This window comes from Heteronotia binoei, chromosome 2 (genome assembly GCF_032191835.1).
Source record: "Heteronotia binoei isolate CCM8104 ecotype False Entrance Well chromosome 2, APGP_CSIRO_Hbin_v1, whole genome shotgun sequence".
Taxonomy (NCBI): Eukaryota; Metazoa; Chordata; class Lepidosauria; order Squamata; family Gekkonidae; genus Heteronotia; species Heteronotia binoei.
Genome location: NC_083224.1, coordinates 12,774,606 through 12,786,803, shown reverse-complemented (window position 1 = coordinate 12,786,803; position 12,198 = coordinate 12,774,606). Strand labels below are relative to the sequence as shown.

The following is a 12,198-nucleotide window of genomic DNA, read 5'->3' as shown; positions in this document are numbered from 1 at the left end:
AGAGAGTTCCATCAATACGCTGCGGCTAACAGCCACTGATGGAACACTGCTCCATACGTTGATCCAATCCCCTCTCGAAGCTGGCTATGCTTGTAGCCGCCACCACCTCCTCCTGTGGCAGTGAATTCCACGTGTTCATCACGCGTTGGGCGAAGAAGGACTTCCTTTTATCCGTTCTAACCCGACAGCTCAACGATTTCCCAGAGAAGAAAACAAAGAGCGCTGTCCAGCAATGACACATGATTGCCCGGTGTGGTTTTGGAGAAGGGAGGGATGGTTAGCAGCGGGCATCATGAAGCTGCTTTATCCCGAACCAGCAGTCCATCAAGGGCAAGCAGGTCTCCAGGGTCTCAAATGGGGGTTTCAGACGCATCACCTACTGGACTGGTCCTTTTTAATGGGAGATGCCAAGCAGGGCCTTTTCCACTGAGCCACAACCCCTCCCCGTCCGTACCTTTTCTTCTCCCGGCAAGCCACCTTCCTCCGCTGCCTCCGTGCAGTTCTGTTCGTTGTGCTCCAGGGCGTCCAGGAGGTTACCAGCCTGCTTCCTCGAGGCGAGTGGACCCAGATAGCAGTCGAAGTTGACGTTGGACATTCCGTTATCTGATACGAGATACGCAAAGAGGAAATTGACTTACAACCCGACAGCCCGGCCTTGATTCTCTCTGCTCAGGACTGGCTGGACGTTCACAGGCACAGAATTGCATTCAGTTGACGCTGATCAAAAGACACTCAGAAGATCCTAGAGCAGGGGTGGCCAAACTGCAGCTCGGGGAGCCACACGGGGCTCTTTAACACACATTATGTGGCTCATGAAGAAGACGACTGCAGATTTATACCCCGCTCTTCTCTCTGAAGCAGAGACACAGAGCAGCTTACAATCTCCTTCATCTTCTCCCCCCCCCGCAACAGACATCCTGTGAGGTAGGTGGGGCTGAGAGAGCTCTGACAGAAGCTGCCCTTTCAAGGACAACTCCTGCGAGAGCTATGGCTAACCCAAGGCCATTCCAGCAGGTGCAAGTGGAGGAGTGGGGAATCAAACCCAGTTCTCCCAGATAAGAGTCCGCACACTTAACCGCTACCCCAAACTAGCTCTCTGCAGTCTTCTTTACCTTGTAAGGTGACAAGTCCTTGGAAGCGTGACATTAGAAGACTGCAGATTTATACCCCGCCCTTCCCTCTGAATCAGAGACTCAGAGTGGCTTACAATCTCCTATCTCTTCTCCCCCCACAACAGACACCCTGTGAGGTAGGTGGGGCTGAGAGAGCTCTGACAGAAGCTGCCCTTTCAAGGACAGAGAGCGGCCTACAATCTCCTTTCCCTTCCTCCCCCACAACAGACACCCTGTGAGGTGGGTGGGGCTGAGAGGGCTCTCACAGCAGCTGCCCTTTTTTTTTTTTTTTTTTAAATGTTTTATTCAATCCAAAAAAAAAACAGCATACAAAAAGTTACAACATTTGGAATCTTACATACAAACAGAAAGGAAAGAGAAGAAAAACAAAAAAAAAAATAAAAAAAAGAAATAATATATACTGCTGTGATTTCCAATCATAGTCATCCTTGAGAAGGGTTTTCTGTAGTTTTATATCTGCAGTTGGCAATTTTAACCAAACTCACAAAGTTCTCATTCTAAATATTTTTTAGGTTTTCGTATAAGAAACCATCTTGTATAAACTTTAACATTAATAAGAAAGAGCTTGTCAACAATTAATTTACTAACACAGATTCTTGCCTGTTTCCCTCATACCATCTGTAGAATTTCTCCCACTTCATTCTGGCCTCTGTTTCAGAGTCCCCTTTCAACAAACTCGAAAGTATATCCATTTCTGCTGCATTAAAAATCTTGTCTACCACCTCCTCTATTTTGGGGCACTTCTCTTGTCGCCAATATCTGGCGAAAATTGTCCTTGCAGATGTGAGGATATACATCGTCACCTGAAAATCTTCTTTGGGGATTGCTTTTCTAACGAAAGATAATAACATCAATTCTGGTTTAAATTGGATGTCAATTTGTAATATTGCCTTTAAAAGCTCATAAACCATTATCCAAAATTTATTTGTGACTTTACAATTCCACCAGATGTGGAAAAAGGAGCCTATTGCCGAGCCACATTTCCAGCACTTTGGTGAAATGGATTTATCTATTTTGGAGAGTTGTAGAGGAGTAATGTACCATCTGTGAAAAATTTTAAAAGAATTTTCTCTGAGATTTATTGGTTTGATGTATTTATAATTTAGCCTCCAGTAGGAGTCCCATTCTTCTAAATCTACAGTCTTCTTCAGGTTTTGCGCCCACTTTATCATTGGTTCTTTAACCACCTCATTTTCGAGCTTAATTTGCATCAAATAGTTATAGACTTTTTTAATTACTTTGTCATCCTCTTTAACTAATATCTTGTCAAAGTCATAATTATCTTTAGTGAAGCCCTTAGGCTTGTCCATGTTATATTTTGCAACTATTTGATTCCTCGTCCACCAATCGAACTTTACCCCTCTGGATTCAAGATCTTCATTCGTTCTAAGATTATCTTTCTCATCTAATATATCTGAATATCTAGCCTTTCTATTAAAATGCCATAATTGAGGTAGAATTGAAGCTTCCTCAGGGGATAACCATCTCGGGGTTTTAACATAAATTTTTCTTTTTACCTTTAGCCAGGTCTCGAGAATAGTTTTACGTATTAAGTGGTTCTTAAAATAGTTCTGTCCCTTGGTTACATACCAAAGGTTCGCATGCCACCCTGCGTGAAGATTAAAACCCTCAAGCGCTAAAATTCTGTTGTTCTCTAATAGAATCCACTCCTTGAACCAGAGCATAACACAAGCAATGTGATACGATTCCCAATCCGGGAGTCCTAAGCCACCATTTTCCTTTCTATCTTTCAATACTTTCCATTTCACTCTAGGTTTTTTTCCTAGCCATACAAATTTTTTAATTAATTGGTCCAACTTATCAAAAAAGGGTTTCTTTATCACAAAATTGATTGTTTGAAAAAGAAACATGACTTTAGGTAGGATGGTCATCTTGACAAGTGCTACTCTACCCATAAAAGAGATCTTTAAATTTGCCCATTTTTTTAATAAGGATTCAATCTCTTTTAACAGTGGTCCACAGTTATTTTCATAGAGATTACTACATCTGCCTGTGAATTCTATGCCCAAATACCTAACTTTTGGGTGATTACTAAACCCTGTTTTTGTCTCCAATTCCTTTATCCTTTGTGGGGAAATATTTTTGGTGAGTATTTTGGATTTCTGTTTGTTTATTGTTAATCCTGCCACAGACCCATATTCCATCAATTCTTTTAGCGTTTCATCTATAGTCACCTTATTATTTTGTAGAATCAGGGCCATATCATCTGCGTATGATAAAACTTTATAAGATTCCCCTTTAACATTCAATCCTGAGATTTTGTCATTCGCTCTTATAGAAGAGTTTAAGACCTCCAAGGACAGAATAAAAAGTAACGGTGAGAGCGGACAGCCCTGTCTCGTCCCCTTATGTATTGTTATCTCCTCAGTCAGACTTCCATTTATTATTATCTTTGCCGTTTGATCTTTGTAGATAGCCTGAATATTTTTGGTAAACTGTTCCTCAAAGTCCATTATTTCTAATAAGCGAAAAATAAACTCCCAATTAAGATTATCAAATGCTTTTTCGGCATCGATAAAAAACAATAACATTTCCTTTTCCCTATGAACCTCATAATATTCTAAAATATTTGATACGATTCTTATATTGGTTCTCAAATGTCTCTTTGGTAGAAAACCTGCCTGATCCTCATGTATTAATATTTTTAATATCTTCTTCACTCTGTTGGCCAAAATCAACGCGTAAATTTTATAATCTACGTTTAACAACGAGATCGGCCGATAGTTTCTAATCTGGTCTAAATCAATTCTGGTTTTCGGGATTAAGACTACATTGGCCCCTTTCCAAGAGTCTGGAGTCTTACATACACTCCAGATTTCATCAATAAGGAGTTTGAAATGTGTTATCAGGGTCTCTTTCAGCCTTATGTAGTATTCGGCGGGGAGGCCATCCGGTCCCGCTGCTTTATGTTTCTTGAGTTTGGCCCAAGCTTCTTCTAATTCTGACATCGTAGGAGAACGGCCCAGAATTTCTTTCTGTTCCTTGGTTAGTCTTTGTGTTACCTTTTGTTTGAGATACCTGTCTTGTGCATCACCATCAATATCACTACCTCTATATAGCTGAGTATAAAAATCACAGACTATACGTTTCATCTCTGCTAGAGATGTTTTTTGATTACCATCTTTGTCCTTCAGGGTATTTATTATTTTCCTCTCTCTCTCTTTTCTGACTTTATAGGCTAACCATCTCCCTGGCTTATTAGCATTTTCAAAAAACTGTTGTTTGGCATATCTAACCTTTTTCTGCATCTCTGCCAAGAATATTAAATGGACCTTATGTTGCAACATCTTTAATTCTAATTTCATTTCTTGTAAGGTCGGTTTCTCTTTTAGCTGTCTTTCTTTTATCTTTATTTTTTCTGTTAAATCTGTTAAGATTCTATTTTCCTCCCGACTCTTAAAAGCATTGAAGCTGATAGCTATACCTCTCATGTATGCTTTACTTGTTTCCCATAGGGTTGTATAAGAAGTATCTTCCTGTGTATTTAATTGAAAAAAGGCCTTCAACTCTTTTCTGGCATGTTTAATGAATTCTTTGTCCTCTAACAATCTTGGATTCATTCTCCACCCTGGACTTCTCTTAACATCTCTCATTGCCATGATAATGGGGTTATGGTCAGCAATTGTATTAGGGAGGATTTCTACTTCTTCAATTAATTTCGTTAAATTTACTGAGATCCACATCATGTCTATACGGGACCATGAATTGTGTCTACAAGAAAAAAAAGTAAAATCATTTTTGTCCGGATTTAGAGTTCGCCAAATGTCTACTAAAGTAAATTCTTCTACCAGCCTAAAAAAGACCTCCGGTAGGGTATTACTTCCGGTTCTTCTAGAGCTTCTATCTAGCTTTGGGCATGAAACCGCGTTAAAATCACCCAACAGACATATCCTATCATAATCTTGAGTTCTGATTTCCCTATAAAGATCCTTATAAAATTTATTCTGTTTGTCGTTTGGGGCATATATATTAACCAATAAGATTTTCAAAGATTCTTTAACAATTTCTATCCCCTGAAATCTTGCATCTTCCGATTGAAAAACCATTCTGGCTTGCAAGTTCCCTCTAACATAAGTGACTAATCCTCTTTTTTTCTTTTGTGCTTCAGAAGTTATAAATGCCCTGCCTAGTCTTTCATTTTGTAATAGCCATTCGTCTCTCTTTCTCAAATGTGTCTCCTGCAAACATATGATATCTGAACTTATTTTCTTTAATTGCAAAAATATACGTTTTCTTTTGTTTGGGGAATTCAAACCATTTACATTCAACGAAATAAATTTTAACTTATTCATTCTTATTTGGGGAGGAAAAGAAAAGGAAAAAAAGAACCGGCTTTTTATTCACCTGGGAAGTTTTTCTTTTTTCTCTGCGCCCTGGTTTCTCTCTGAGACCTTTCCTCTCCCTGTACTTCCCCCTCCTCTCTTTCACTTGAGGAGGTCGGATCATCCGGTTCTCCCACACGACTTGGGTCAGTCTTATCCTGTTTTTCCCTGAATTTCCCTCTCTCTCCTTTCCGTGCCCAAAATTTAGCTTGGTTTATCAAAAAATCTTCCGCCTTCTCGTAAGAGTCTATCTTATATCTTGTTCCCATATGTGTAAACAGCAACCCCTCTGGGAACAGCCATCTATACATGATCCCTTGATTTTGTAGCATTGCCACTAAGTTCGCATATGGTTTCCTTTTATGCCTTATTACCCAGGGGATCTCTCTCATCACTTTAATCCTAGTTCCTTTAACCGTGAGTGGAACCTCCCTTATTTCTCTCCAAATTTTTTCTTTAATACATCTTCTCACAAACTTTACATGGACTTCCCTCGGGAGATCGTTTTTCCTTGCATACTGTGATCCCATTCTTATTATATAATCAATTTCTTTTTCTATCTCCTCCTGGTCTTTCCTTAAAATGTTTGTAAGTGCCTCTGTTACCAATTCCATTAAATTCTCACCTTTGTCCTCAGGGATATTAACTAATCTAAGTATGTAATCTGCTTGGCCCTGTTCCAATTTGGCCGTTTTAATATCCTGTTCTTCTTGTTTGCTTGCAATTTCTCCTATCCTTAGGTCTGTTTGTTTGAACTTCCCTTCTATTGACTTTGTAATTTTGACCACTTCAGCAATATCCTTCTTGGTATCCTTGCACTTATCATCTAAAGCTTCTATTTTGTTAGCAAGACTCTCTATCTGATTGCTTAGCACAAGTTGAGTCTGCTTCAAATTCTCAAGATAGAATTGTTGCATTTCTTTGAGGGCTTCCTGGGAGATTGACGCCCCTACTGATTTGGGTTGACCAGGTGAGAACTTAGCTTTAGCCTGCTGAGACATTTTAAACAGTTCTACGAAGCTCTACTAATCTACGGCTGATATTATAAATCAGCGTTCTGGTCACCACCTCCACCCCTACCTACATTGAAAGCAAAAATACAAAGTCTACAAAGAAAGAGAGAGGCTCTCCCACTTCACCTCCCACTCCCTTTTCCCTCCCCACTTCCTTCTTCACCTCCCCCAACCAACGTTCTTCTGATAAGAAAAAAGAGAAAAGAGAAGACTATGTTGTTAAACGGGAAGAGGCGGAGGGGGGAGAGGGGATAAGTATAGAAAAACCAAGTCCAAGTTCGTTTCAAAAACCGTTTGAGTCTCTGTGGCTCAGCCTTTTTCCAATAGGTAATATCTTCCAAGGTTCTTGTAATAAGTCCCAGCTCAAATTCTATAGAGTTTACAAGTCACCAAGTCGCTCCCTTCCTCTCCGTCTCACCCCTCAGTCCAAAACTCTCTTCCTCTCCAGTTTCGCTCTGTTCTTTTTAAACTCAGGAAAAAATAGCTTGAAAAAGGTAACAAACGGTCCAAATAATGAAGACAGGGTATTAAGGAGTCCACCAGTCGGAAAGCCCGCCAACCGAAGGGATAAGGGAAATGGAAAAACACAACTTGAGTTTCTACCGTCCCTTCAGACGCCGACGCCTCTGGCTCCTTCTTCCCCCTCACGCCGCCGCCATTTCGGATCCACCGCTAAAGAAAAGACAGACTAGAGCCTTCCTCCTCTGCCGTCCGGGTTAATTTGGTCCAGGAAAATCTTCCTCACCAGAAACGTAGTGAGACCGCCAAGCAGATCGAGTCCAAATTGGAGAAAACCTCTTTATTTCCTAGAACCGCCTTCCAACAGAGCCCTCCTCATACCGGCGGTCGGAGCTGAGTCGCCTTGGCGGCGCCTCTCGGCTTCGGGACAGGAAAGAGGGCGTAGTGCTTGGGGAGCCAAACGACCCCTTCCAACACTTCCCTCAGCCCCCTCGGTGCACTACCTCCAACGACAGAAGGTGTGTGCGGGCACACAAGCCCCCCTAGAAGCCGAGGTTCGGCGCGTCTCTGCGGAGCTCACCGCACAACGCAGCCGCCTCGCCCCGCCATAGACCGGAAGCCCCCAGCAGCTGCCCTTTCAAGGACAACCTCTGCCAGAGCTATGGCTGACCCAAGGCCATTCCAGCAGCTGCAAGTGGAGGAGTGGGGAATCAAACCCGGTTTTCCCAGTTTAGAGTCCGCACACTTAACCACTACACCAAATGAAGCTCCCACCAACCCAGTGGGCAGCCCGGAGAAGGCATTTGTCTCTTTGAATCACTTCTCCAAGCCAGCCAAGCCAGGCTTGGAGATTGCATTTAAAGTTGCTTTCTTTCCACCTCTCTCTCCTCTCCATCTTCCTTCCTTCCCTCAAACATCTGCCGTTCATGTCTTGTGGCTCTCAATCAACTGATGTTTATTCTGTGTGGCTCTTGCGTTAAAGCAAGTTTGGCCACCCCTGTCCCAGAGTTAATACGAAAAAAAAAAACCTTGGGAGCAGCAGCCTCTATTTAAAAGCCCCGAGCCACCACGATCCAGCAGGTAAAGCAGTAGATTAGGAACGGAGAGAACCAGGTTTGCGTATCAGCTTAAGTGAGGGTGGGGGAGAAGTCGCAGGGCGAAAAGGCTAGCAGCCTCAACTCTGCTGACCTTCCCCAGTGGCTACTTTGACCTTTAAGAAAAAAACAATTAGGCACACTTGATCCATCAAAGGCTTGCAGTTTGAATTCAATGGTGACCGACTGTTTGGAGCATGGGGCCTGCACATGAGCACCAAAGTGCAAGAGACTGCTGGGCCATTCTGACACGTCCTTTCGATTTGACCAAATGTCCTTTTAATTTGTTCATGTCACTGTTTTGCAACTGGATTATAAAGAGCCCCGTGGCGCAGAGTGTTAAAGCTGCAGTCCTAAGCTCTGCTCACAACCTGAGTTCCATCCCCGGGGGAAGCTGGGTTTTCAGGTAGCCGGCTCGAGGTTGACTCTGCCTTCCATCCTTCCGAGGTCGGTCAAATGACTACCCAGCTTGCTGGGGGGGGGGGGGGGAAGCACAGGTGACTGGGGAAGGCAATGGCAAACCACCTCGTTAATTTTAATGTAACTTGTTAATGATTTAATGATGATTTTATAAATGTAACCGTAATTACTATGTATGGTTTTATTGTATTTTATATTCGTATGCTGTGAGCCGCCCTGAGCCTGCCCTGGCGGGGAGGGCGGGATACAAATAAAAAGTATTATTATTATTATTAAAAAGGTCTGCCGTGAAAACGTTGTGAAAGCGACGTCACCCCAGAGTCGGAAACGACTGGTGCTTGCACAGGGGACCTTTCCTTTCCTATGACTCTGTGCCATTTTGCGTGCTTAACCACTGCCCACCAGCTATACGTAACTCTGTTTGCTCTACCTCATTCCTGTGTCTGATGAAGTATGGCTGCATACGAAAGCTTACATTCTGAATAAAACTTGGTTGGTCTTAAAGGTGCTACTGGACTCCTGCTTTGTTTCTGGGCCACTCTTGTTTTTGGACCACAGGGAAGGCCTGGGTATAAACTTCTTTCTAGCTGACTGACCCCTGGGCCAATTTGGCTAGGGATCCTGGAGAGTTGTGTTTTTTTGGGGTGGGGGTGGGAGAAGGCATTTTCTGAGCATGGAGTGAGAGGGGGTCACTGGAGGTGTGGTGGGAGGTAGCTGTGAATTTCCTGCATTGTGCAAGTGGAGGGGCGGTGGCTCAGTGCTAGAGCATCGGCTTGGTAAGCAGAAGGTCCCAGGTTCAATCCCCGGCATCTCCAATTCAAAAGGCTCCAGGCAAATAGGTGTGAAAAACCTCAGCTTGAGACCCTGAAGAGCAGGGGAGGGAGGTGGCTCAGTGGTAGAGCATCCGCTTGATAAGCAGAAGGTCCCAGGTTCAATCCACGGCATCTCCAGCTAAAAAGGGTCCAGGCAAGTAGGCGTGCAGAACCTCAGCTTGAGACCCTGGAGAGCAGGGGAGGGATGGTGGCTCAGTGATAGAGCATCTGTTTGGTAAGCAGAAGGTCCCAGGATCATTCCCTGGCATCTCCAACTAAAAAAGGTCCAGGCAAATAGGTGAGAAAAACCTCAGCTGGAGACCCTGGAGAGCCCGGGAGGGATGGTGGCTCAGTGGTAGAGCATCTGCTTGGTAAGCAGAAGGTCCCAGGTTCAATCCCCGGCATCTCCAACTCAAAAGGGTTCAGGCAGATGGGTGTGAAAAACCTCAGCTTGAGACCCTGGAGAGCAGGGGAGGGATGGTGGCTCAGTGGTAGAACATCAGTTTGGTAAGCAGAAGGTCCCAGGTTCAATCCCCGGCATCTCCAACTCAAAAGGGTTCTGACAAATAGGTGTGAAAACCTCAACTTGAGACCCTGGAGAGCAGGGGAGGGATGGTGGCTCAGTGCTAGAGCATCTGCTTGGTAAGCAGGAGGTCTCAGGTTCAATCCCTGGCATCTCCAACTCAAAAGGGTACAGCAAATAGGAATGGTGGCTCAGTGGTAGAGCATCTGTTTTGGGGTGGGGGTGGGGGAAGGTAGTTGTGAATTTCCTACATTGTGCAAGTGGAGGGGCGGTGGCTCAGTGCTAGAGCATCAGTTTGGTAAGCAGAAGGTCCCAGGTTCAATCCCCGGCATCTCCAACTCAAAAGCGTTCAGGCAAATAGGTGTGAAAAACCTCAGCTTGAGACCCTGGAGAGCAGGGGAGGGACGGTGGCTCAGTGGTAGAGCATCTGTTTGGTAAGCAGAAGGTCCCAGGTTCAATCCCCGGCATCTCCAGCTAAAAAGGGTCCAGGCAAGTAGGCGTGAAGAACCTCAGCTTGAGACCCTGGAGAGCCGCTGCCAGTCTGAGTAGACAATACTGACTTTGATGGACCGGGGGGTATGATTCAGTAGAAGGCAGCTTCATATGTTCATATGTTGGAAGTCCCTTCCGACTCTATGATTCTGTGACTTGGAGTGGGGGCACAAAACGGCACAGAATGAGAAAATGGAGAAGAGGCTGGCTGGCTCTTGTGGTCCAGCCAATCCCACCGGTGATACTTCTCATGGCCAGAGGCGCCCCCTATTATCTGCCCCCCCCCGGTTACATTCAGCACATGTGCTGAAGACCAACCATCTTGTTTCACTTATAAACCTCTAATTTCATCAAATCTTTTGTCTCAACGTTGGCTGCTTCTGAACGTCTGCTTATTGCCAGGAATTGGAGGTCCCCCGTGAGATCTTTTAAGAGCCCTGTGGCGCAGAGTAGTAAAGCTGCAGTACTGCAGTCTGAATCCTCTGCTCACGACCTGAGTTCGATCCCGGCGGAAGCTGGGTTTCAGGTAGCCAGCTCCAGGTTGACTCAACCTTCCATCCTTTCGAGATTGGTTCAAATGAGTCCCCAGCTTGCTGGGGGGGAAGCATAAAAGACCGGGGAAGGCAATGGCAAACCACCCCATAAAAAGTCTGTCGTGAAAACGTTGTGAAAGCAACGTCACCCCAGAGTAAGAAATGACTGGTGCTTGCACAGGGGACTGCCTTTACCTGGCACCAGGAACTCTGGGAACAATTTTCGATGGGCAGGATTATGCATAATCCATTTTTTTTGAGGGGGGGGGACTCTCATGCGGTAGTTCCCTTATCAGATGAAACGTGGAAACCAGTTTGGATTTTTTAATGTGATGATATAATCCCCTTGATGCAACTAAAGCTATCAACTGTGAACTTAGGTTTTGTAACAGAGTGTCGATGGTTATCTTGGTTATTATGTTTTATGGTATGGTTGTATTTTTTTAAAACTGTTTTACTGTTCGTATTTAAAATAAAAATTAAATTAAAAAAATAATAACCTCTAATTTCCAGAAAAGAAAACTGAAAACCCTCCTTAGGTAGCTAAAGCCAACCCAAAACTTGCTCACAGGAAATGTTTTTCTGAACGTTTAACTAAAAACTGCCTATGTGTAGTTTCACCCTGCCGCTTCTGTTCTGAGTCAACATATCGTTCTTTGGAACATCTTCATGATCACTATCTCAAAACTGACAAGGAGCCTGACTTCTTTTTTCTCCTTTTCTTTTTTTGGTCACCTGACTTTTTTTTTTGAAGAAGACATTGGATTTATATTCCGCCCTCCACTCAAGAGTCTCAGAGAAGCTCACAATCTCCTTTCCCTTCCCCCCCCCCACAACAGACACCCTGTGAGGTAGATGAAGATATTGGATTTATATCCCACCCTCCACTCCGAAGAGTCTCAGAGCGGCTCACAATCTCCTTTCCCTCCCCCCCCCCCACAACAGACACCCTGTGAGGTAGATGAAGATATTGGATTTATATCCCACCCTCCACTCCAAAGAGTCTCAGAGCGGCTCACAATCTCCTTTCCCTTCCTCCCCCACAACAGACACCCTGTGAGGTAGATGAAGATATTGGATTTATATCCCGCCCTCCACTCCGAAGAGTCTCAGAGAGGCTCACAATCTCCTTTCCCTTCCTCCCCCACAACAGACACCCTGTGAGGTAGATGAAGATATTGGATTTATATCCCGCCCTCCACTCCGAAGAGTCTCAGAGCGGCTCACAATCTCCTTTCCCTTCCTCCCCCACAACAGACACCCTGTGAGGTAGATGAAGACACTGGATTTATATCCTGTCTTCTACTCCGAATCTCAGAGTCTCAAAGCAGCTCACAATCTCCTTTATCTCCCTCCCCCACAACAGACACCCTGTG

The 12,198-nt window shown here is 44.2% G+C and overlaps 1 protein-coding gene across 1 annotated transcript in view; it reads right to left on the bottom strand.

Annotated features, from left to right (window-relative positions):
- RTEL1 (regulator of telomere elongation helicase 1) overlaps window positions 1-12,198 on the bottom strand; it is a 258,104-nt gene that overhangs the window by 93,059 nt on the left and 152,847 nt on the right. The window contains exon 27 of the mRNA XM_060230590.1: window positions 455-603. Within this exon, the coding sequence (XP_060086573.1) occupies window positions 455-603 (149 nt within the window). The remainder of the gene's footprint in view (window positions 1-454; window positions 604-12,198) is intronic.